At 44.6% G+C, this 26,549-nt stretch overlaps 1 protein-coding gene across 1 annotated transcript; it reads left to right on the plus strand.

Moving 5' to 3' along the window:
- Positions 1-2,993: 2,993 nt before the first annotated feature.
- Positions 2,994-25,943, plus strand: LRPAP1 (LDL receptor related protein associated protein 1). The gene is made up of 8 exons (XM_045019332.1): positions 2,994-3,326; positions 14,832-14,976; positions 17,124-17,248; positions 18,667-18,787; positions 19,818-19,976; positions 21,307-21,389; positions 24,200-24,376; positions 25,680-25,943. Exons 1-8 carry the CDS (start codon positions 3,147-3,149, stop codon positions 25,743-25,745), a joined length of 1,056 nt encoding a protein of 351 aa, XP_044875267.1. The 5' UTR covers positions 2,994-3,146; the 3' UTR covers positions 25,746-25,943.
- The last annotated feature ends 606 nt before the right edge of the window (positions 25,944-26,549 follow it).

The raw sequence follows: 26,549 nt of genomic DNA on the forward strand, positions 1-26,549 counted from the left end.
TGAAAAAGATCTGCTTGAAAATATTATTCAAGTCTCTGTACATAAGCTTCAAAGTCTTCCTCTTTTTCATTAAACTGGAACCCTTCCATTGATCTTAATTACTGGTAGACTTTCTTCTTCCTTTCTTTTAACCAGGAAATGTATTCACTTTCTCTGACCTCTTTGCTGTTTTGCAATCCTATTTTCCTTACAGATTTATCTGATATGTAACTTTCTGTGTGTAAACTGAAACAAAAGATAACTGCCCCAACAGCAGCCAGAGAGTTGCCTATGCATTTAAAGGCACAGAACGACACCTTCTGCTAACCCTAACATTGTCCTGTTCTCATTTTAACTGGAGAGTCCAGTGGGATCTACAGAAGGCTGATAGGCCTTATCAACCTCCACTTTGCAGATGAGACATAGTTGCCAACATTTTTAAACACAAATACAAGGGATACATTGGGGGTTTAAGGCCTGCTTAACTCTCAGGCACCTGTGATTTTAAGTGCATCCTGATGAGCTGTACATGCTAACTATTTCAATAATCAGTTGTCAAGGCCTGCAAACTGATGCAGTTTTCAACCCATTCTTGCTGTCATGTAGTTTTGCCCCTTATAGCAGCATATTCCTACGTTACTCGTAGTCATCCTTCTCCCAGCCAACCAGAGGTCATCAACATGTCTGTACATGGACACAAGTGTCTGTGGTAAAAAATTTGAGGTCTGGTAATTTTGCAAAAAAAATGAATGAATGAATGACATCCTCCCCTCACCTCCCCTCCCCCCCCAAATGTCCATCACTAAGTACAGTAATTTTGTCAAGTGTCCATCATGCAACATGGTGGTGCCAACCCCTGCAGCCAACCCAGACTCCTTATATAGGGTGTCTGGGTGAAGGCCCTAGCCCCCACTGGTATTTTCAGGAGGCGATAGCAACCCTGCTGCCCCACCTCTGGAATTTTCAGGGTTAGGATGGAAGGCCTCCAACCTCTCTTCCCCACCCTTTCTAGCTGCTTTCCCCAAGCCCTTTGTCGCCTCACTTTGTACCCACCCTGAGATCCCCATTTACCCATGTGTGGCTGTCAGGGTGGCTAAGGAACCCAGAAAACCTTGTTGGATAAGAAGGGGCAGTAGTTAGATCTGATATCTCCCCTCCTTCCCTGCATAGGGAATGATACGGCTAATGCCTCTCTGAATAGTCAAGGAGGGTTTGAAGGCCCTTAGACTCCCCTCCCGTGAGGTAGCAAATGGTAAGTGGGGGCTTTGGGAAGGAGGGAGCTTACTGTACCCAAAGAGTATTGGAGGGTGCAGAACTGAAGCAGCAATAACAGTACTGCCATATGAACAGATATTTCCACCAGATTTCTGCCATTTCTGTTGGGGTGCTGGAATCAAGAGAAGGCAGCACAGGCTAGAGAGTCATTATTTATGGATTTTAAGGGCAGATTGGACCATTTTGATCACCTAGTCTGACCTGTGTAACAGGCTAGAGCACCTTTCCCATTAAGTTGTACAATACGTAATATGTATTTTGATTTCATTTATTGATATAATAACCCAGGTTCTACATGAAAGTTTTGACCACATGTTTAAAAACCCAAATCTAAATGCTGACACACAGATCAGGAGGTGGATATTGCTCAACCCAAACCCCCGGTCAAGAATTGTATCTTGCCTTACACTTTGTGTATGATGCTTTTAGAATCATATAATATTAGGGTTGGAAGAGACCTCAGGAGGTCAGCTAGTCCAATCCCCTGCTCAAAGCAGGACCAACCCCAACTAAATCATCCCAGCCAGGGCTTTGTCCAGCCGGGCCTTAAAAACCTCTGAGAATGGAGATTCCACCACCTCCCTAGGTAACCCATTCCAGTGCTTCACCACTCTCTTAGTGAAATAGTGTTTCCTAATATCCAACCTAGACCTCCCCCACTGCAACTTGAGACCATTGCTCCTTATTCTGTCATCTGCCACCACTGAGAACAGCCTAGTTCCATCCTCTTTGGAACCCCGCACCCCCACCCCCCCAGGTAGTTGAAAGTTGCTATCAAATCCCTCCTCACTCTTCTCTTCTGCAGACTAAATAACCCCAGTTCCCTCAGCCTCTCCTCATAAGTCCTGTGCCCCAGCCCCTTAATAATTTCCATTGCCCTCCGCTGGACTCTCTCTAATTTGTCCACATCCCTTCTGTAGTGGAGGGGACCAAAACTGGATGCAATACTCCAGATGTGGTCTCACCAATGCTGAATAGAGGGGAATAATCACTTCCCTAGATCTGCTGGCAATGCTCCTACTAATACAGCCCAATATGCCATTGGACTTCTTGGCAAAGAGGGCACACTGCTGACTCATAACCAGCTTCTTGTCCACTGTAATCCCCAGGTCCTTTTCTGCAGAACTGCTGCTTAGTCAGTCGGTCCCCAGCCTGTAGCAGGGCATGGGATTCTTCCTTCCTAAGTGCAGGACTCTGCTCTTGTCCTTGTTCAACGTCATCAGATTTCTTTTGGCCCAATCCTCTAATTTGTCTAGTGGGACCTTATAGACTAACAGACGTTTTGCAGCATGAGCTTTCGTGGGTGAAAACCCACTTCTTCAGATGCAAGAATTTGTCTAGGTCACTCTGGACCCTATTCATACCCTCCAATCAACAACTCCAAGCTGATTACTTAAGATACCTAAAAAGGTGCTCTCAGTAGGAGAACTGCAGCCTGCATTTTCCTGCTATAATTCGGGCTACCCCTACAAAATTTGCTCAAAAGTGAAAAGCAAAAATTTTTATTTTTTGGCTTGTATGTTCTATATTTAAGCAGCTGCCTGATACTGAAATAGCAAACACCATTGCACAATGAATGCTGTGCCTGCAGACAGCTGCATTGTCAGCTCACTCACAAGAGCGCTGGTGGAATAATTAGGCCCTTCCTAGGTTCCTTTAAGCCTCCCATCAGCCCCCTTGGTTTTCCAGTGTGCAATGCAGTCTGGGTCTTGTAGTAGGGGTTTGTAAGGATTCCACCGGGCTGGATCATTTGTCTTCACGGCGAACTACAACGACCACGGTGCATTCTGGAGCACGGCAGCGTGGGGGTTGTAGTTTTCTTCTTCTCCAGGCCAGCTGCTTGCTTGGGTGACTCCGCAGCGGCTGCCGCAGCAAGAGGAGACGGGGGGACGATGTCTGCCGCTTGGGAGCTGCTGGCTCTGAGCTCCTCTCTGCTGCTGGTTGTCTTGGCGCAGGGGGGTAAATACTCCAAGGAGGCGAACGAGGCTGCTGCAGCCGGCAGCCCGCAGCGCCAGGAGGCCGGCGAGTTCAGGGTTGTGAAGCTGAACCAGATCTGGGAGAAAGCGCAGCGGGTGAGTCGCTCATTCGCTTCCTCGCAACTGCATCCCCTGCGAGCCGGGGTCAGGGTGCCCGTGCCTGGCTGCAGAGCGCAGCATTTTCAAACCTCCCTGGCTGGAGCTGGGCCCCTGCCCCCGACTTCAGGAAGCTGAACACAAGTGGCCTGATCTTCAGAGGGGCTGAATCCCGGTAGCTCCCATTGAGTGGGATTTGCGGGTGCGCTTCTGCCAATCGGGAGGTTTAGATGCCTAAATATGGATTGTGGGGCCTACCTTTAGGCACCCAGCTTTAAAAATATTGGCCCAAATGCAAGAAGAAGCTTAATGGTAAGGTATGGTGGCCCCCAGTATATTTGGTGGTGGTATGAACATGTACCACTGCCTCTGAGTCTTTCTCTGCTGAAATGTGGAGCAAACTGCACCTGATGTTGACTTAATATGTGATGTGGGATATTAGGTACTAGATAAAGGCCCAAGGTGTCTCCCCTGTGCATCCCCCCTTCCCTCGGGAACTTTCATTTATTATGTGAGAGCTGTGTACAATTTTCATCTGGGACACACTAGCCTCTGCAGGCGATTCTGTAAGTGAGTTTCTAGGAGAGATCTGGCAATGCCCACATGTGCTTCTACTAACAAGCAACCGCATCCAGTGTGTAACATCATCTGAAAAAAAGTGGAGGTGTTTTATGATCTGGGAGCAGGAGCTTTGGTGCAACAGTACTGACAATGCACCCCAGCAACCCAGCCCAAGTTTGATTGACTGATTGCTGGGTCTGTGACCCCTTCCTGCGCTGGCCCGACCCCTTCCTCAGTTCAGCGCAAAAGGTGACTAGCAGATGTGTGTGGTGGATCTTGACTGAAGCTTCAGGTGCCCTTATGTGCCTATTGCAGTCCCAGTCACTGCCCTTCCAGCTCCCAGGTTGGGCCTTCCCTTAGGCACATACCGTGATTCCCTCCCCCATGAGCTATGCCATTCTTCTCACTCCTGTGTGTCTGTGGTGATCCCTATCCCTTGGCCTTGATGTTAGATTATCTCTATCTTAGGCACTTATATGGCCCCCAGTACTATAATATCTGAGCTCCTCACACTGTTTAAATGTTTTTGCCCTCATAACACCCCTATGGGGTAGGGAAGTGCTATTATCCCCTCCCAACCCCCCCCTTTTTTTTTTAAACAGATTAGACAAGTCACTTTTAACCTTGGTTCTCAAAGTCAGACAGGCAGTCTCTGGTGTGGCAGAGACCTGAACTCAGGTCTCCTAAGTCCTAGCCTAGTGCTGTAACTTCCATGTTTCAGTAAACACCTACACACTCGCTCTCAATTCCAATATTGTACCCTCATTATGTACCTGGGGCTATGGGATCTTCTATGTTCTGGCAGAGAACTTCCTCAGGCTCTGGGCTCAGATACTGTGCCCTCTTCTCATGCCCACAGGAGTCTGCTACCTTCCCCGTAACTCCAAGTGTTCTGCCCTCCCTGCGTGGCAAATAAAATTGCCTCACCTCCAAAATTCTGCACACACAGCGAGAGCGGGTGTCTTAAATCTCTCTCCCCTCACCTGTACATGTGGGGAGGAAGTGCCATGCTAGGAAAAGCCAACAGGTGGGGGGAAAACAGAATGCCAGAATATAGATGTGAAAGTACTCATGACAACGCTGAGATTGTCACTTAAAATCAATTTTGCAAAACTGGAATATCTTGTGAATTTCTGATTAGAGGAACTCGGTAGCACATTATTATACAGATATTACACTGAAATGTGAGCTGAGGTAAAGAATTGATCTATAGTACATGCTAGAGGGTGTCCTCTTTAGACAGGCAATACATTGTTTAGACTAAATATGCCTTTAATAAGCAGCGGTTCTCACTTCCTGAATTTTACTTTCAGGTTCAAATTAACCAAAAATGTCCACTTATTTCAGTGGTAACCCAGTTTCCCAGAAATAAGGTTGATCTCTCTCTCTGTCCATGACTAACTCCAGTTCTCCCTAGAACTGATATACTTGACCTGTAATACCTATCAGAGAGATCTCAGTGTAAGGGCTCCCTTTATCAAAGGCCTCATTCTACCCCAGGGTGGGCAAAATACGGCCTGTGGGCTGCATCCGGCCCATCTAACAATTCTGTCCTGCCCACCATGATTAACATTTGTGTCCGGCCTCCTCTGCCCCCTCACGATCTCTGAGTCCGAGCTGCTAAAAGTCCCGCAGTGCAGCATGGCTCAGGCAGGCTGCCTGCCTGCTGTGGCCCCACGCTGCTCCCAAAAGCAGCCGGCTGCTGCTGGTACGTCTCTGTGCGCCCCAGGCAGGAAACCCGCCTGGGGCGCACAGGGGGTAGTGCTTGTGGGGGTGAGCAGCGCACTGAGACCCGCTGCTCCCCTCCCCTCAAGGGGTGCGCAGAGACGTGCCAGCAGCTGCTGGCCGCACCCACTTCCGGGAGCGGCATGGGGCCACGGCAGGCAGCCTGCCTGAGCCCTGCTGCCCCGCCGGCCGGGAGTCACCTGTGGTAAGCACCTCCCAGCCAGAGCCTGCACCTCACATGCCCTCCGGCACCCTAATCCCCTGCCCCAGCCCGAAGCCCCCTCCTGCACACAAACTCCCTCCCAGACCCTGCACCACCTCCTGCACCCCAATCCCCTGCACCAGCCTGGAGCCCCCTCCTGCACGCAAACTCCCTCCCAGACCTCGCACCCCCTCCATTAATATAGTAGAAATGTGCAGCCTGTGACAACTTAACAACATTTGTGAAGTGTCCCCCCCCCCCCGAAAATTATTGCCCGTCCCTATTCTATACCAACTGAAGTTAATGACAAATTTTCCATTGACTGTAATTAATTTTTAAAGAACCCTTTGTGCTTTTGTTTTTGCAGCTCAAATAGGTCTAATATTATATGCTACTGGACGATCCCATCATGAGCTTTAAATCCTAAGAAACAATAGGTTCCAAAGTCTAGCACGATATTGTGTTGTGAAGTCCATTGAGTTCCATTCTTTAATCAGAACCGCCCTGCTTTTGCTGCTGTGGGTAATGATTACAACTGAGCCTAGCAATCTTTGCTATGACATTGTAATGTTTCACAGAGTCTCTGGTGATAGTTCCCAATGTGGTCAATTAACAATATTAAACGTTAGGCAAGGAGCAAATAATTTGGCACTTGACAGCTTAATTATAAACCTCTTCTGATCAACTTTCATTGCTAGCTACACACAACTCTTGGTACCGTTTGCCAGTGTTACAGTCAGTAAGGTTCCACGTACGTGCACCTTACCCCTTACAATGTTTTAGGTGATATCCCCCTGAGGCCTGTGTGAGATGAACTTCAAATAGGAGCAGTGCTTTGAGTACTAGTTTTATCTGCTCTCTTTTCAGTATCCAACACTGATATTAGAACAGACGAGGCAAAAGAATTCTACAGAAGTTTTGGCAAATTTGAAAGGCTTTACCCTCCTCTTATGTTTTGTAATGTTCCAGGTATCCTTTTCTGAATTTCCCATTGAATTATGTTCTAAATTGGATTTCTGTTCTGAAATGGGAATATTTCAGAAACAAAACATTACAATTTTGGAAAAAACCCACTGTTGTTGGGTTTGATGATAATCAAAAGTTACTCAGCACCAATACAAGACATGAAAAATGGACACCACAAACTTGTTTGTTTGTTTGCAGGAAAAAACAGGTTTAAATATTGTATGTAAAGTTTCCATTAAAAAAAAAAAACACCTTAAAAAGGAAGTCTTTTTAAAAAAAAAAAAAAAAGTTTGCAGGAAAAATTCAGTGTTTGAAATAATATCTGATTTCTGTGAAACGTCTTCATTTGAAAATTCCACTTTTCTCTCTCCTTAAGTTTAAAGTTTGTAACATGTTTACCAGACATGTGCCATAGGTAGTGGCGATAAATCAGGCATTTAACTGTGGACAATGCAGTTGATCCTTTATTAACTGGAAAATGTGTGCCTAACGACAAGGTAGATGTTTAAAGGTTTTATTGCAACAATTCTGAGAATCCTTGAGAATTAAATCAGTTTGCTGTGTGAATTATTTCTAGTGTATTTCTGTGTTCTGTTAGTTCTGCATGAAAGAAAGCTTAACTGATCCCAGTGTAAGGTTAAATATTAGTGGAGTGTGCGGGACTCAGTCACCCACTTTACCTTTACAGCCAATTGTATAGAAGCTGTGGAGAAGCCTGTGGATGAGACTGAAGTAATGACTGAGCTGTCAAGGTCCAGTTCTAGTTGAGCGAGCTGCTAAGCAATGTGGCCCCAAACCATCAGAGCACCTAGGCTATGACGTGCCTCCCTCTTCAAAAAAGTGTATAAGCACGTGCTAAAGTCTCACTGACTGCATGTGCTGACATGCTTTGCTGAACAGAGACAGGTCACACGCTTAAGAACTCTGCTGAATTTAAGCCGGTGAATAATCCCACTGAAGTGAATGGAATAGAAGTCAATGTTCTTAACTCTGGGATAGGGGCCAGAGAGCTCAGTATCTTGCAGGATCAAGACCTAAGGCTTAGCTGTTTTTCTAACTACTCTAGGTTTTAGAGTAAACTAAGGGTACGTCTACACTACGGGACTATTCCGAATTTGCATAAACCGGTTTTGTAAAACAGATTTTATAAAATCGAGTGCGCGCGGCCACACTAAGCACATTAATTCGGTGGTGTGCGTCCGCGGTCCGAGGCTAGCGTCGATTTCTGGAGCGTTGCACTGTGGGTAGCTATCCCGTAGCTATCCCATAGTTCCCGCAGCTTCCCCCGCCCCTTGGCATTTCCGGGTTTAGATCCCAGTGCCTGATGGGGCAAAAATCATTGTCGCGGGTGGTTCTGGGCACAGCCTTACCCCTCCCTCCCTGAAAGCAGCAGACAAGCGTTTCGCGCCTTTTTTGCTTGGTGAACTGTGCAGACGCCATAGCACAGCAAGCATGGACCCTGCTCAGCTCAATACCGCAATCATGGATGTTTTAAACGCCTCGCACACTCTCGTGCAGTATATGGTGAACCAGGACCTTCGAACCGAGTCGAGGAGGAGGCGGATACGGCAGCGCGGCGATGACAGTGATGAGGACGTAGACACAGAATTCTCTCAAACCGCGGGCCCCGGCGCTTTGGAGATCCTGATGGTAATGGGGCAGATTCTATCCATTGAACGCAGATTTTGGGCCCGGGAAACAAGCACTGACTGGTGGGACCGCATTGTGTTGCAGGTGTGGGACGATTCCCAGTGGCTGCGAAACTTTCGCATGCATAAGGGCACTTTCATGGAACTTTGTGACTTGCTTGCCCCTGCCCTGAAACGCCATAATACCAAGATGAGAGCAGCCCTCACAGTAGAGAAGCGAGTGGCGATAGCCCTGTGGAAGCTTGCAACGCCAGACAGCTACCGGTCAGTCGGGAATCAATTTGGAGTTGGAAAATCTACTGTGGGGGCTGCTGTGATGCAAGTAGCCAAAGCAATCACAAAGCTGCTGCTACGAAAGGTTGTGACTCTGGGAAACGTGCAGGCCATAGTGGATGGCTTTGCTGCACTGGGATTCCCTAACTGTGGGGGGGCGATAGATGGAACCCATATCCCTATCTTGGCACCGCAGCACCAGGGCACCCAGTACGTAAACCGGAAGGGGTACTTTTCAATGGTGCTGCAAGCACTGGTGGATCACAAGGGACGTTTCACAAACATCCACGTGGGATGGCCAGGGAGGGTTCATGACGCTCGCGTATTCAGAAGCACTACTCTGTTTAAACGGCTGCAGCAAGGGAATTACTTCCCAGACCAGAAAATAACAGTTGGGGATGTTGAAATGCCTGTCGTTATCCTGGGGGACCCAGCCTACCCCTTGATGCCATGGCTCATGAAGCCATACACAGGCAGCCTGGACAGTGGTCAGGATCTGTTCAATTACAGGCTGAGCAAGTGCAGAATGGTGGTGGAATGTGCATTTGGCCGTTTAAAGGCGCGCTGGCGCACATTACTGACTCGCTCAGACCTCAGACCTCAGCCAAACCAATGTCCCCTATGTTATTGCTGCTTGCTGTATTCTCCACAATCTCTGTGAGAGTAAGGGGGAGACCTTTATGGCGGGGTGGGAGGCTGAGGCAAATCACCTGGCCGCTGATTACGCGCAGCCAGACACCAGGGAGATTAGAAGAGCACACCAGGAAGCGGTGCTCATCAGAGAAGCTTTGAAAAGGAGCTTCATCAATGGCCAGGGTACAGTGTGACTGCTGTGTTTGTTGATGAACACCCAACCCCCTTGATTGACTCATTCCCTGTAAGCAACTCACCCTCCCCCTTCGAGTACAGCTTACTTATTAAAATAAAGTCACTCTTGTTTAAAAATCATGAATTCTTTATTAATTCATTATAAAAAGAGGGAGAGAAGTAAGGGTGTGGTTTGGGAGGAGGATAGGAAGGATGGAGAAGGCCATTAAAAAAATTTCACATTAACGACAGCCTTCTTGTTGGGCTGTCCACGGGGGTGGAGTGGGCGGGTGTACGGAGCCTCCCCCCACGCGTTCTTACACGTCTGGGTGAGGAGGATATGGAACATGGTGAGGGTTGAGGGTGGTTACACAGGGGCTGCAGCGGCACTCTGTGATCCTGCTGCCGTTCCTGAAGCTCCACCAGACGCCGGAGCACGTCAGTTTGATCACGCAGCAGCCCCAGAGTTGCATCCCGCCACCGCTGATCTTCCTGCCGCCACTTCTCATCTCGTTCATCCCTCCTGTCCTCACGTTCATCCCTCCTGTCCTCACGTTCACTGGCCTCTTTCCTGTAATTTGATGCCACGTCCTTCCACTCATTCAGATGAGCTCTTTCATTGCGTGTAACTTCCATAATATCCGAGAACATCTCATCTCGCGTCTTCTTTTTCCTCCGCCTTATCTGTGCTAGCCTTTGGGATGGAGGAGGGATGGTTGAAAAATTTGCAGCTGCATGAGGAAGATAAATATTTAGAAAGATACATTTTACAGAACAATGGTTATACTCTCTCACAGTGAACAGCACTATTCACCTAGCACATGTGATTTCCCTACAAGGTCACATTTTTCATCTTAATAGTGAGTGCTTGCAGCTCTGGAGTTAAAGATCTCACAGACACAGGTCCAGGCATCAGAATTCAGCTTGCATGCGGCCATGGTAAGCCACTGTCTTTCGGCTTCTGTAGTGATTTACCCCTCCCCCCCAACGCATGGCTAATACCACGCTAGCTCCCTGCTAATCAACAACCTTCCCACCCCCCCACCCACTGCGTGGCTGGTAGCTTGGGGAAGATCGCCGGTGACCAAACACAAAAAAGATCCTCGGCATTTCACTCCTCCCCTCCCCCCGCTTCGCTACGTGCAGGAAAGGTTTTTTTTTAAGCTGCTGCAGTCCACGAACCCATTAGAAAAATGGCCACCCCCCTTACTTAAATTCCTGATTTTTAACCAGGTTATCCTGAACGATATCACTTTGCTGAGGATAACACAACAAGATAAAGAACGGATGCTTCTTGAATGCCAGCAGTCACCGGGACCATACGCTGCTATGCTTTGCCACTCAATGATACCTGATTACTTGCTACATGCATGGCGTGGTAAAGTGTCCTACCATGGTGGGCGGAACAAGGCTGCCTTGCCCAGAAACCTTCTGCAAAGGCTTCTGGAGTACCTACAGGAGCGCTTCATCGAGATGTCCCTGGAGGATTTCCTCTCAATCCCAGGACATGTTAACAAACTTTTCTAAGTAACTATACTGTCTGCGAATGCATCCCAAGTCCTCAGGGCAAATCAATCATTAAAAAACGCTTGCTTAAAAACCAATGTTTGCTATTTGCAAAGGTACACTCACCAGAGCTCCCTTCCATGGCGTCATTGTCTGGGATAGTTGCTTGTGAGGGCTGGGAGGAGGGTGATTCCGTCAGGGTGATAAAAAGCTCCTGGCTGTTGGGGCTCACGGAGTGCTGTGTGCTCTCTGCTAGGTCGTCCTCCTCTTCTTCATCTTCATCTTCCCCGTCTGCATAATCCTCAGCCATGGCAGAGATTACAACCCCCACCTCGGAATCCACGGTCAGGGGTGGGGTACTTGTGGCGCAGCCCCCTAAAATTGCATGCAGCTCAGCATAGAAGCGGCATGTTTTTCGACCTGCCCCGGACCTTCCGTTTGCTTCTTTGGTTTTCTGGTAGGCTTGTCTGAGCTCCTTAACTTTCACTCTGCACTGCACTGAGTCCCTGCTGTGGCCTTTATCCGTCATAGCCTTAGAAATTCTTTCAAATACTTTTTCATTTCGTCTTTTGGAACGCAGTTCTGTTAGCACTGAATCCTCTCCCCATATAGCGATCAGATCCAGTACCTCCCGTGCAGTCCATGCTGGGGCTCTTTTACGATTCTCAGGAGACTGCATTGTTAACTGTGCTGATGAGCTGTGCGTGGTCACCTGTGATGATGAGCTCTCCACGCTGGGGAAGCAGGAAATGAATTTCAAAAGTTCGCGGGGCTTTTCCTGTCTACCTGGCCAGTGCATCCGAGTTCAGAATGCTGTCCAGAGCGGTCAGTGGTGCACTGTGGGATAGCTCCCGGAGGCCAATACCGTCGATTTGCGGCCACACTAACCCTATTCCGATATGTTAATCCCGATATTAGCGCTACTCCTCTCGTCGGGGAGGAGTACAGAAACCGATTTAAAGAGCCATTAAAATCGATATAAGGTGCCTCCTAGTGTGGACGGTTGTGGCGTTAAATCGATTTTACGCTCCTAAAATCGATTTAAACGCCTAGTGTAGACCAGGCTTAAGGTCCTGATTTCAGCAAAGCTCTTACGCAAGTTAGTAGTCCTTCTGTGCCATTGAATTCAAAAGGGCAATTTATGCTTAAATTGAAAAATGTACTTTGCTGTGTTGGAATCTAACTTAATGGTATATTAAAATAGACAATTCAGAACAGTCCTAAACGATGTGAGCTGCCTCTTTGAAGTTACCCTTGGCTAACCTGTATACTCCAAAGTGAATTTCTGTGTCTTATCAGTACCATTTGCTTGTTTGTTTTTAAAAACATATGTTTCATTTAATTAATGAGAAGTCAGAGAATATTTCTGAAACACACTGATATCTTGAGAATAACTATTCTGAAATAGTTTCTCTGTCTGTGGAACAAACCAGTTTCTGAGTGTAGATTTGGTGCATCTCTTCTTCATTTATCATTGTATAGTCATTTGTCTGATTGTGTTAGCAAATAACTTTCACTCACTACGTTATTTTATAATAGATGGGTCCAAGCTTCCAAGTTCAGAAGTGGATCCAAACTTTCCAAAATATGGGGTGCTAGATTAGCAGAGGTAAAATGATGTAGAAAACTCAGATGGGACCTTGCTAAAGCCAGGCTGCTAAAGTGTTTTTTTCTGACTTCACATCCCCATTGTCTTCCACATCTCCTTCTTGCACAATGCCCCTCTCCCCCAGGACTATTAAATAAATGCAAAAATTAATGCTAGTGTATTATTTTATTACTCCAATTTAAAGTGACAGAAATCAGGAATTTCAAAAGCTGTGACTCCTATTATAGCAACCTGGATTCAGTGACAAAGTACATCAGTAATTATTCCTATTCCTGGGTGTGGGGTTGTTTTTTGTTTTTTTTGTTAAATATATACAACAACATTTTCAAGTTAATCAAACATCTAGAGTGTATCTTCTATAAAAACATACAATATTGATTTTTAAATGGTCATTGATGGAGAATCCACCACAATTCTTGGTAAATTGTTCCAATGGTTAATTTCTCTCACCATTCAAAAATGTATGATTTGTTTCCAGACTGAATTTGTCTAGCTCTAACGTCCAGTCACTGGATCATGTTACAGTGTTCTCGACTAGGTTGAAGAGCCTATGATTAAATATTTGTTTCTCATCTAAATACTTATAAACTGTAATCAAGTCACCCCTTCCCCCTTCTCTTTGTTCCGCTAAGCAGATTGAGCTCTCTGAGTCTGTCACTATAAGGGAGGTTTTCTAATCCTTTAATCATTCTGGTGGCTCTTCTCTGAACCCCCTCCAACATCCTTCTTGAATTGTGGGCAACATCCTTCATGAATTGTGGGCCACAGTAGTCCAGTAGCGCTCGCACCAGTCCCAAATAAAAAGGTAAAATAACCTGTCTCCGCCTACTCAGGATTCCCCTGTTTATACATCCCAGGATTGCATTAGCTCTTTGGCCACAGAGTCACACGGGGAACTCATGATTATCCACCATGATCCCCAAATCTTTTTCAGTCACTGCTTTCCAGGATAGAATCCCCTATCCTGTAAAGTATGGCCTACATTCTTTGTTCCTAGAGGTATACATTTAGCCATAATAAAACACATACTGTTTGCTTGTGCCCAGTGTTCCAAGCAATCCAGATCACTTGGAATCAGTGATCTAGTCTCCTCATTTATTTATCACTCCCCAATGTTTGTCATCTGAAAACTTTATCAGTGATTATGTTTTCTTCCAGGTCACCGATAAAAATGCTCAATAGCATAGTGACGATATCAGGTTAGTTTGACAGGATCTATTTTCCACAAACCCATGTTGATTTACATTAATTACGTTACCATCCTTTAATTCTTTATTAATCGAGTCCCATATCAGCCACTGCATTATCTTGCCCAGTATCAATTACAGGCCTGTAATTACTTGGCTCGTCTTGTTTACCCTTTTAAATATTGACACAACATCCGCTTTCTTCCAGCCTTCTGGAACTTCTCTGGGTCTCCAAGACTTACTGAAAATCAACATGAATGGTCCAGCAAGCTCCTTATCCAGCTCTTTTAAAACTCTTGGATGTGTTTTATCTGGACCTACTGATTTAAAAATCTATATGTTCTATTAATGCAGTACCTGGAGAACTTCCATAGCTGCTCGTAATTATTATATTGAATATTAAGCATATTTTGTTGAGATAGAAACATTTCCCTGGAGCATTTTGCAACTCAGTAACTGTAGAAATCTCTTAGTGCATTAAAACCAGAAAATGAAATTGACTAATTTTCCAAGATGAAGAAATGGGGTCAGATTAAAGGAACAATAAATGAAATTAGCTATTTCAAAATCTTTGTTTTAATAATCTGCAGTATCAGTAACAGATAAATATTTTTTTTAAATATTATGCTGTCCCATTAAAAGTTCACCTGCTTTCCTTCCCTCCCCAACCAAAGCTGAAGAGTTAATTTCTCATTCCAGCTTATTTAAAGCTTAATGCCAGCAGGAGATACTTTTTTTTACCCAGGCATGACTGTTACAGAAATTATTAGGGGCCTGAGGAACAGAGGCAGCTTTAGCATATGAATGTTAAGGACCAATCGGAGCATCATACAAGGAGTTTATTTGTACAGTGTCTTGCACGCTGAGGTCCCTGTGCTCTGACTTCCACTGTCCCATTTCAGTGGAATATGAAATATTGTTTTCTATGCCAGTCTAGCTTCAGAGGTAAGTTTGCAGCTGTGTATGCGCATGCATGTTATTACAAGGCAACTAACCAAAGCATTTCTCCATTCTCATTAGCTTCATCTATCGGCTGTAAAACTGGCAGAGCTACATAGTGACCTCAAAATACAAGAAAAGGATGAGCTGAGCTGGAAAAAGCTGAAGGCTGAAGGGCTTGATGAAGATGGAGAAAAAGAAGCCAAACTTAGACGCAATTTACATGGTAAGGAATAACTTTGCTGAAGAGGCCAGAATTGTCACTCAGTACCTAATGTTAGGTGTCAACATTTATTTTTAGGTCATTAAATAAATGGCCTGACTTTCAGAGGCAATAAACACACAAAATTCATATTGAAGACAGTGGGAGCTGCTAGGGCTGGGCACAGTTCCTACAGTGGAATGAGATTTCTAGCTTTAGGCACCTAGGGTTTGAAAACTTTGTCTCAGAGAAAGCACGGAACAAAATCAAACAGCATTGCACCTTCATTGATAACTTGCTTTTCATCCTGGTGATGATTGTATTTGTTCCATTTATTTTTAGACACTTTTTAAAAATAGAAGTTCTCTTGACTTCTGAAATTGAGCTATTATATTGTGTATAAAATCTTCATCTCGATTTTGTACCTGCAGAAATTGAGGCCAGCGTCTGAAAATATGGCACTGTGACTTGCCTGAGGTCACTTGGAGAGTCAGTTGCAGCGCCTTCGTTAGACCCAAAGTCTCCTAATTCCCAGTTCTGTCACTAAACCGCGAGGCCATCCTTCCTCCCCAATATGCTCACTCTGGAGCTATCCCTCAGGCTGTTCTGGGGACAGTGATGGCTTCCAGAGAGGGTGCTGCTCAGTGCCCTTCTCCTAAAGGGGTTGTAATGGTGACTCGGAGAATTTGAATTTGCGGAGGAGTACAGTGTGCATCATGTGAAGACACAGGGCCAGGACTCGGGAGGCCTGACCTTGCAACTGACTAGCTGTGCGAGGACGGACTCTATCCCTGTTTTGTAAACAGGGAGTTGTGCCACAATTATTCCTAATGAACAGTGTGTTGAGCATTGATTAATGTTGCAGAACTCTTGGAGGGTCTCTGTAGATGGCATAGAAGTGCTGATGGTATTGGTGGTATTCACGTGTTACGTCCTACCCCAAAATCATCCTCCATTCCATGAAGCTTTTATTTTACAGTAATTTTAAGATTTGTAGTCAGTGTGCTTTGAGGTCAAATGAACTATTTTAGCTATTCTGTCTGGACACACACAGTATAATTGCTATCGCGGTTAAGGATAGTTGGAATGAGCTCTTCAGAGCAAAGGAGTCTGCCCCTTAATAGCCTGAACAATCTTTAACCTTAGAAATCTGAATGCGTTAGCGGTGTCCCTTTGTCACCATTTCAATAGTTCAGTGCCACTGCAAATTCCTGACAAACTGATCGGGAAAGAAGGACATTGAGCAGGATGTTTATAAGAATGTTATGTTTTCCTTAGCTCTCTTTGAAATCATATGGCTTAGTTGGTCATCAGTTGCATGCTGAACAAACCTACAGACATTCATTTATAATGAAGGAAAAATATTAATAATGTCTTACAGTGGTTGCTGTTAAAGTCAATACTTGCCACTAGCTGCTATATGGTTAATAGCTATTTCCTGTTCTAACGATTGCTATGGGAGATCTGTGGCAGATGCTGCCCTTTTGGTAGTAACTACTGTAAGTGCTTTGTCGTCTTTTTAACTGGGACACACGGGGGAGTGAATTTCTGTATCCCATTTCAGTATGTGCTGAATGAAAGTGACTTTGCAACTTCAAAGCACTGTGTGAAACTGACATTTCTGTGGACAAAATGGGGTAGGTGCTTTGCAGATAATTCAGACGACAAACACCTTGCCTTGAAGATAGTGCTTTTTTTTTTTTTTAATGTATAGACTCATGGAAAATAAAAGGTGAAAGTGGAGCTGTTTAGCAAGTATCTTGTTCCATGCTTTTTCTTTGATCTGGTTTGTATGGTATTTTATTTTTGTTAGCTTTCTTCAGGGAGGATCCAGGGTGGATGGGCCTCATGGTAGATGCGAGTCTTAAGGAGAGACTCAAAGGAAAGGGCAAAGATGTAACTCTTGGGTGGGTCATCAGCAAGGAGATCAAACCTGGGACCTCTGGATCTTAAAGCATGAGCCTCTGCAGCCTGACCTAAAAGACCCAGCTCTGTTAGCCAAAGCTATAGCTGGCTCATCCACGTCTATATGTGGCCCTGCTACCAATAGAGGAAGATCGAACACCTCACCGAGTGGGCAAGGATTCCACAGATTCTCAGGAAAGCGGTTCCGGGGGGGTAAGGGGAACCATCTACTATTGGTTCTAATGTTTCTTGTTTTTCACTGACAGTAATTATGACTAAATATGGAATGAATGGAAAGAAAGATGCCCAACTAGTAGATACCAATTACATCAAAGATGGCACAGAAAGTGATGTGCTAGATGATCCAAGACTGGAGAAATTATGGAGCAAGGTGTGTTTAATTTCTGGATATTTCAGTGTAAGAAGTAAATGTTCATTCAAATGTGTGTTTAAGTTTTCTAGAAACCCCTGGCTTGGACTGAGAAGCTTTAGAACTGTTTCCAAACACTGGACCAGGTGCTATGACATGTTGAGTGCCCTCACCTTCCACCAAAATCATTGGGTGTTGAGGGTACTTCTCTTCTCAGAGGATCTGGTCCATTGTACCTGTTACACCCACTATATGTGGGTGAAATCTTGATTACAGTGAAGTCAATGGGAGTTTTGCTAAAGACTTTACAGGGACCAGGATTTCACTCTGTATGAACATTCAGGGATGCAGCCGTGTATCTTGGGTTTGGTTTGGTTTAAATGGCTAAACTTAATTAGAAATATTTCATAGAATTATTTAAAAAAAAAAAGATTTTAAGGGATTTTTTTTTTAACTTGAAAATCCCACCCTGTAGTGTTTGTGAGTGAAACCTTCCGGAGTTCGCGCTAGTGCCTGAAAACAAGAACTGTTCCAGTTTGGGCAGTAACAACAGATTAGAAGAACCTGCAAAAGGGAAATAATTAGTAAAAAGTAGATTTGTTTTTTAAATTCTTCACTTTATCAATCTACGGTGGTATAAGTAAAGAGCAAAGGAAGGGGTTTTTTTGGTTTGTTTGATTTTATTAAAAAAAAAAAAAAATTGAACCTGACAGTGCCCTTCTTTGAGAAATGGCAACAACAACAAAATCACTTGGAAGTATTCCCCAAACAAAATTTGAGCCTCTGGCTCTGTACAAATATCAAAAGATTTCACTTTTAACCTGTGGGAAGAAAAACAGAGCAACATCCGTCCCTCTACCGGGGAAGCACATGGAGTGCCTCTCTAACTGTGAATAGCTAGTACAATGGGAAACGGCTTGGTGCAGAGCAGGGACACGACACAGTACGATATTTACTTGCCAATAGAATGAGAGCTCTTGAATAGATGTTCTCCGTATGTGTCGGTCTAAATCCCTAGTGGAAACAAACCCTATACATTCAGGTGTGCAGTTCATGTCTCTTGCATCAGTAACCGACTGATTGCTTCCTAAGGAATGTGTGTGACAGGGATATTAGGCTCTACAATAATACAAATAATAATAAATAACAATTTTCATCATGTCTCTGGATATTTGGTAGGTGAGATCCTGGCCCCATTACAGTTAACGGTAAAGCTCCCGTTGAATTCAGTGAGGCCAAGATTTGAGCCCCTGTCTACATTCTGCCCTAATATTGAGAGACAATGAGACATAAAACGAAGAGATTTTGAAGGGAAGCTTGACCTAATCCTTTTTTTAAATGTGAAGGGAATTTTATTTGGCAAGTGAGTGTATGTAGCATCACTCGGCCTGGGAAATGAAAAAGGATTATAGCTTCTGTCTCATTCATATTTCTTTCAGGCAAAGACCTCTGGGAAGTTTTCCGATCAGGAGCTGGATAAGCTGTGGCGGGAATTTAAGCATCACAAGGAAAAGATTCATGAATATAATATCCTGCTAGAGACTGTGAGCAGAACAGAAGGTGTCTGAATGTTTGTCTGATGTTTCCACTGCAGTGCAGCCCTCTCTCTGCCGATTGCTCAGTTGTTTTAAAGTATCTTTAAAATCCTAAAGACGAATTGTTAGATTTATATTAGGATTGCTTTGCAGATGCTGGCATTGACAGATGCTTGCAGGGCACAAGTCTGTATCCTCTGCCAAGAATCTCTATAGCTAATGGAACCGTTGCTGTTCTTTGTTTTATAACACCTGCATGTGTTTCATAAAACCTGTTATAAAACAGCTTAGCAAAATAAATTCATTGTGGCTTTTGGGAAAACATCAGCAAGTGCTGAGCCCCTGTTCTAGCAGTTGGGCCCTGATCCAGTGGAAAATAGGTCCGTGGAGGCACCCAATGTGCAGGCAGGGGGCAGGGATCAGATCTGGGTTTTAACTGAAGAGGAAGGATGGAGTTATGGCTAGAGCAGTGAGAAGCCAGATTCTTTGCAGCTAAGGTCTATGCTGGACCCAAGAGGACGGGAGCAAAGGGGGCTTTATGCCACCTTGTGCTACCTCCAGCTAAGACTACCAGAGGTCAGTTTGCTGCCTGGCACGCCACACCTGGCACAGGTTAGGACACCACCTGAGGCTGCTCTGACTTATGCCTGGCTGCTAACAGCCCATCTGGGGCATTCCAGCAGCCTTTTTAGCAAGGACACAGAAGTGTTCCATCCCTATTCCTGTTCCCTAGGGCAATGCTGTCGTACTGCTGTAGGGATTTTTCAGGAAATAGGGCAATAGAATTCTGGATCTTCTTATTGACATTGTTGACCTGATTTATGTATGATAAAATATGTCTGCACCACTCCTGTCCAAAGCATGTATATTGAGAAGCAAACACTCTTAAAAATCAGTGTTATTAAAGTGCACTATTTATGCTAATTTACTAGTGGGTCAAGTGCTGATAAGATCTGAGCATCAACTGCTCCCATCCAACTTGGTGGAATTTGCAGGTACTTCTGTCCTCTTGGAATTTGGCCTATTATGAATTAATGTTTGTATTTTGATAACAGAAATCCACAAAAATATGATCAACCCATCTGAAGAGGACCAGTTCAAAGAGGAAATCTTGCATGGCAAACACACAGAACTGAAAGACAAAATGCGAAGCATCAATCAAGGGTTTGATCGTTTACGTAAAATCAGCCACCAGGGCTATGACACAGCCAGTGGTATGATTCACTCTGTTCCACATCCATTTATAATCAGTTTTATGAGAAGTCAGTAGGCAAATAACCAGTTATAATCCAAAGGAGCCTTGTACAAAGTGCTGACAAACAGACATGGGGCATTTAAAGGGACGCATTAGCCTACTCTGTTTAAGTGCTGATTTTACAGTCCAAGTACCCTGTTTGTCATCTACAGCAGTGGTTCTCAACCAGGGGTCCAGGGCCCCCTGCGGGGGCTCACAAGCAGGTTCCAGGGGGTCCACCAAGCATGGCCAGTGTTAGACTCACTGGGGCCCATGGCAGAAAGCCAAAGCCCCTCTGTATGGGGCTGAAGCCTGGGGCTCTGAGCCCTGCCACCCGGGGCTGAAGCCAAGCATGAGCAACTTAGCTTCTCTGGCATGGGGCCCCAGGCAATTTCCCTGCTTGCTACCCCCTAATGCCGCCCTGGCTTTTATATGCAGAAAACCAGTTGTTGTGGCACAGGTGGGCCGTGGAGTTTTTATAGCATGTTGGAGGGGGCTCAGAAAGAAAAAGGTTGAGAACACCTGGTCTACAGAGGCCCTTCATATAGGACAGGAAACAGGTTCTCATGGTGCTTCCATTCCTTGTGCCTTTTGGTTGAGTGGGAAAGCGGAAAAAACCATTGTCCCTGAAAATGACCAGGAGGTTTGCCTCTGATTCTCTCCAAATCTGCGTGTTTCTCAGAGATCTATGGAGGCTCAGGCCAACTCTGCGGAGACCCTGTGGGTACTCATTCCCTTTGGCTACTCAGAACCTTTCTGCAGCATGGCTCCTGTAGATGCTATGTTGCCAGAGTTGCCCCAGTGGCTGCTGCCGCTGGAACGTCCCCTTGTGGGGATGGATGTTTTTTTCACAATGGAGCACTGATTCTGATTGAACCCTCTAGGCGTTATTACATTAGGGGAAACCATCACCATTTCTGGATACCCGAGGAGGGTTAAATGCAGGGAATAGGATGAATACTTTTATAGAGGGGACACTCCTGTGTTCCAAGCCCATCCAACAGAAATCAGCTGGGATTTTATTTCCTTTACCATGAAGGCAGAGAGGGTAATGGAGACCATACACAAGGTGTGTGTGTCCCTTTGGTTTTGTTTTTTAAAGGTCCCATATCTACCATACTAAACATCTAAGTAAAATATTAGGATTTGTCCTCCATCTAGGTAGACCTGCTCAGTAATGCAGTGCTGGTGTGTGCACGTTTCTCATGTAAAGCTATGTGAGTGTTGCTGTTAATTAGTCTTGTTAACATTGCATCAAATATTAACAACTTAAACTTTAAAATAATTATGTTTTGTGTCTGTTGGTTTAGAATTTGAAGAACCCAGAGTGATTGACTTATGGGACATGGCCAAATCAGCCAACTTTACTGAGAAAGAACTCGAATCATTTCGGGTAAGATAGAATTTAGATAAGGGTTTTCTCTTCAACATTAACAAATGCTATGTATGCTACTTCATCAGACTCATGGGTATTCACCCACGAAAGCTTTTGCTCCAATACGTCTGTTAGTCTATAAGGTGCCACAGGACTCTGTCGCTTTTTACAGATCTAGACTAACACGGCTACCCCTCTGATATATGTACACTACGTTCAGGATGTGGTAATGCACCCTTTCCCCTTCTGTTGTTCTTCACTCACCATGATCAAGAGACAAACTTGGGACCCAATCTTGCAAACACTGAAGCATATGCGTAACTTTACTAATGTGAGTAGCTCCATGGTCTGTCGTGGAACCTCATAGGAGTAAAGTTACGCATGCACCTAATTGTTGGTAAGAGTGGGCCCTTATTTTGTGCAAACAGATCACCTCTCCACTCATCACCTTCTAATCCCCAATTGTAATTAATGCTTTGGGAAATAATGGAAAGGATAGAAACTAAAACCAAGAAACACCAGCTAGGTGTTATTTTGCCCCTTGTGGGAGGGTTACTTGTTGGTCATTTCATGGGAAGGAGCAGTGCACAGCTAACCCAGAGAGGCACAGCGATCCTGTTTAGTGAGAATGCCTTTTTTGAGAAATGAATTACTGTGGTTTCATGCTTGCATTTTTTTTTTTTTGGCTTTTTTAATGATGAAATTAAAAATATCTCTATTTAGTTTATACCATGCCTGCTTGTCCTGTTTCCCTGACTGCTTGGGGATAGCAATATCTTCCATTCGTGGCTGGGGGAGCTGTGCCCTCAAGTCTGCTTTTGAATTTTTATCTGTGTATTTATAAGGTCCCCATCATTACTCTCCCAGGAAGTATTACTGTGCCCACTTTCCAGATGAGTAAGTGAGGCACAGAGAGATTAAACTACCTGCCTAAAGTCATGTGCAAAATCTGGCAGAGCCTGTAACTGAACCTAGATCTCCAGAGTTGCCGTCCAGCCCACAAGACCATTCTTTCTTAAAAACATGAAGTCTGATTTCCACACTCAGTTAAACTTGTTTTAATTATATTGACCTCCGTGAGCTGTGGATCAGGCAAACACAACAGTGGGAGAGGTAGATCAGGCCCATTGCATCTGTCCTTGGAATAAGGAAAACTTCCTTTTCCACTAGTAGGATCTAAAATAAGAATATGAAACAGTTTAGAAACAGATTGAATGTTTGGGCAGAAATCTTCCTTTAGGGAAATGCCATGCACCAGTGCTGAGATCTGCTGCTGTCAGCAGCACAGCACATGCTGGGGTATCGTCCTAGAAAGAGGAAGGTAAGGATTACAGGGTGTACTTCACTGACTTATAATGTGGGAAGAAGAGAGTTAAAGGTAGAAATTTGTTGAAATTCTTGTTTGAGTACTCAAGAGCTAATGCTAAGGTCAGGCCTTCATGTTTGTTATTTTGGTTGATCTCCTTTAAAGCAAACCGCACAAGGTTTTATAAGGAAAGGTGCTGCGTTGGCACATCATCCAAGGAAAATAGCTTGAACAGATTAGAAACTGCAGGCAAACCCAGTGCTAAAATATAGTGGCACGTAGTGTGTAAAACAGAATAGAATGTTATAACAGGCTAATCATTCCCCTCTGCAGTCAAACTGTTAAGAGGAAAGCGAGACCTTTGCTTCTAAAGCTGGAGGGAAACCCATTAGAATGGCAAAGTTTTGTTTTGTTTTTTTTCCCACCAGCTCAGAGTGAAAACTCTGCCACGCTAGACCCGAGTCAAACTAGTGCCAAACGTTGTTTAAGGGTTTGTCTACAGTACAGCTGGGAGCAAGCGTCACAGCCCTGGTAGACAAACTTGTGTTAGCAGGGCTCATACCAGCATGCTAAAAATAGCAGCGTGGACGCTGCAGCAGCAGCCGAGGCTTGGGCTTGCCACCTGCACTTGGGGGTTAAGTTGGTCCCAGCTTGAGTGGCTAGCCTGGGCTTCCGGCGATGCCGCAACATCCACACAGTTATTTTTAGCGTGCTAGCACAGGTCTGTCTAGCCAGACTGGCAGGCTCACTCCTAGCTGCAGTGTAGACATACCCTACGTGAAATAAGTGAGGTGGATTTCAGTCCGGTTCTTCGTGCGCAGGTGTTACATCGCAGAGGGAACCATCACCATAATTGGCACAACAGTTGGTATTGCTGGTAGCGAGGGCCAGCCCCGAAAGTACATGGAGACTAAAGTTACTCTCGAACAGTGGTCCAACAAGAGCCTAACTGGGTGTTTAGGGAAGTCTGCATTTTTGCTGCCTCTGCCGCAGTATACAGGAGATATTCTGTGTGATAAATCCGAGATGTCACTGATGTCAACCCGGCCCCTTTCAGCACTAGTCAAAGAGGTTGTCACTTTGTTCTATTCCAGGCACGTCACAGCTTGCGGTAAAACAATACAGCAAATCAGGGGATGGCTGGGCTGCCAATCAGAAAAGAGCTAATTCTGAGCATTAAGGGCCTGATATTGAAAAGTGACCTCTGTAAGAATTGTGTCCGCAAAAAAGCATTGTAAAAACTTACAGGCTTTTCCATGGTGCTTGTCACCATAGTGTCATTGCGCCTCTCAGACATTAATGGCCTCTATGAAGCTTGTGCAGTAGATTGATGTTTGGACGCTTTCCTCCAAATCTGAATTTCTGGATGGTTATGATGCTCCATTACCCCAGAGAGCTGGAAGGGTTTTCAGTGTGTGACACTCATTAAAATAGCATTAGGAGTGAGCTGCAGGGAAAGAGAGGGAGGAAACCTTGGAAAGAAGACCACATTTAGCCCTGAAATGTGTATTCATTGTTCTAGGAGGAGCTGAAACACTTTGAAGCAAAAATTGAAAAACATCATCATTACCAGAAACAGTTAGAGATTTCCCATCAGAAACTGAAGCATGTGGAGGGAACGGGAGATAAAGATCATCTGAGCAGAAACAAAGAGAAATACGTCATGCTAGAAGAAAAGACTAAAGAATTGGGATACAAGGTCTGTACAAATACGATGTGTTGTGAAGTGTCTATATGCCTCCAGTGTAGGTTTAACTCTGATAGAGGGAATTTGGATTTTCCTGTGCTTATTATCCATGCTATTGACTTATTCATTATTAGTCATAATTTGTATTACAATAGTGATTTGAGGCCCTGTCATGGGAGCTGGCCCTTTAAGGGGACCAGCCCACCTGAGACAGGTTCTTGAGAAGGAGCCAACTCAGGCCCAGGTGGAAGTAATTAAATCCCATGGTGGCTGGTTGGCAGCTAATTAGCTAATGAGCCTGATAATGGATTACCAGAGCTCACCTGGAGTGGTTCTCAGAACAGGAAGCTCTTGGGAAGAGGAGCTAGCAGGAGAGGCTTGGAGCAAGAGGCCTGGAAGGTGTGCTCCTGTTACAGGGAACTCTCAAACTGTGGCAGGAATCCTGCCTGGTCTGTCAGGAACTATATGCTGCCCCAGAGGAGCTGCAGCTGACCGATCTCTACAGGCCTCTGGCTCCAGAGAAGAATTCTTCCCAGCTAATGGTAATAGGCATGACTCCAGCGTAGGGGGATGCAAGCCAAGAGAACCCTGCTGGAGCTGAGTGGGAATGGATAAACTAAGACTGACTCTGTCTCTCAGCTAAGATGCTGGGGTGAAGACTTGCCTGTATTTTCATTGGGTCTTTGGTTAATAAACAAGACCCCTCAGAATGGGCATTGTTCCTTATGTAGTGTTAGTGAACTTACTGATGATATTAGGGGAAATCCAGGCAGATGGCATTTATAGTGCCACACTTGGCCAAAAGGGGGTGCTATAGGGCAGGTACATCCTGTGACAGATCCCCTTTGATATTGGGGTACCATTGTGCTGGGCACTGTTCAAACACATAGTAAGGGACAGTCTCTGTCCTGCAGAATTTACAATCTGAATAGACAAAACAAAAGGTGATAAGAGGGAATTGGTATTGTTCCCATTTTAACTGAGGCATCTTTGTCCAGGGTTACACACAAGAAACCTGTAAGAGAGCTGGGCATGGAAGCCTGAGTCCCAGTCCAATGCCTTAACCACAACACCATCCTTCTTGTCATATCAGGAAATCCTGATTTCAAATATCAAAGAAGTTCACAATTGCTATGACTGGGTAATAGGTTTGGCTTTCGGGAATAGTCTCTTTCAATTGGGCCTTAAAATTCTCAGTCATCGCGGAATGACCTTGTCCGTCTACAGGTCTGTCAAGTGCCGTATACACCAATGGTACAATGTCAATATGTAACAGCATTTCCTGATCACTTAGTGACTGTTTTTGCCCTTTTAGGTAAAGAAGCACCTACAAGACTTATCCAGTAGACTCTCAAGAGGTCTTCAACACAACGAACTCTGAACATATTTTTCATGTTGTGAGATCAATATACCCAATAGATCACTTTTCCTGGGACTTATCAAATACCTAGAGAAGCAGATAATTAAATATTAAGCACCCAACAAGATTGTCCTTTGTAAGGAATATGTTTTCAGTCCTTTTACATTTTAGTCACTGAACTGATACTGTGATAGTCAAATTAAATGAATGTTATAAATATTTAATTTGCACATCTTTTATCATTTAAACTTTGCATCTGCATCACATCAGCCTTTCAAATAATCCATTCCAAAAAAACAGTAGGTACTATATGTGAGAGCTCCGCTGTTTTTACTATTGGGGAAACTACATTTTGTTATCAATAAATCCATCCTGATCCATGAAACCAAAATTGAAGTCAATGGGACTGCTGACCGGTCTAACCCAAACTATGTGTTTAAGGCACCGATGCTGCAAAGGCTCAATAGAAAGTTAGAATAATCTAAATATACAGCCTAATCTAATGCCTACTGAAGTAAACTGAAAGACTCACTGAATTCAGTAGACATTGGATCAGATCTTCACTGCAGATAATCTTATAGTGGATGAGTAAGGAGGGAAGAAGAGTTGGGGCCAATTCTTCCCAGATAGTCATAGATTAATGAATATTTCAGAAGCTCCTGGATTTGTATAACTGTTTTTCACATTTGTTCAGAGTTTTTTTGTGACATTTAAATCATTAAAAAAACAAAATGAGACATCAGTGAATTGTCTTTTCCTCTCTCCTTTGGTTAAAGATAATTCCAACACTTTTGCTAGATGCTATTTTGAGCATGCACATCATAA

The sequence above is a fragment of the Mauremys mutica genome, chromosome 5, assembly GCF_020497125.1.
Source record: "Mauremys mutica isolate MM-2020 ecotype Southern chromosome 5, ASM2049712v1, whole genome shotgun sequence".
Classification (NCBI taxonomy): Eukaryota; Metazoa; Chordata; order Testudines; family Geoemydidae; genus Mauremys; species Mauremys mutica.

Bases quoted from the DNA above. Each gene is read 5' to 3' on its own strand.
- LRPAP1 (XM_045019332.1), top strand. From the start codon at position 3,147: ATGTCTGCCGCTTGGGAGCTGCTGGCTCTGAGCTCCTCTCTGCTGCTG. The intron at 3,327-14,831 runs GTGAGTCGCTCA...CATTCTCATTAG, and splicing joins TCTGGGAGAAAGCGCAGCGG to CTTCATCTATCGGCTGTAAA. The intron at 24,377-25,679 runs GTCTGTACAAAT...TTGCCCTTTTAG, and splicing joins CTAAAGAATTGGGATACAAG to GTAAAGAAGCACCTACAAGA.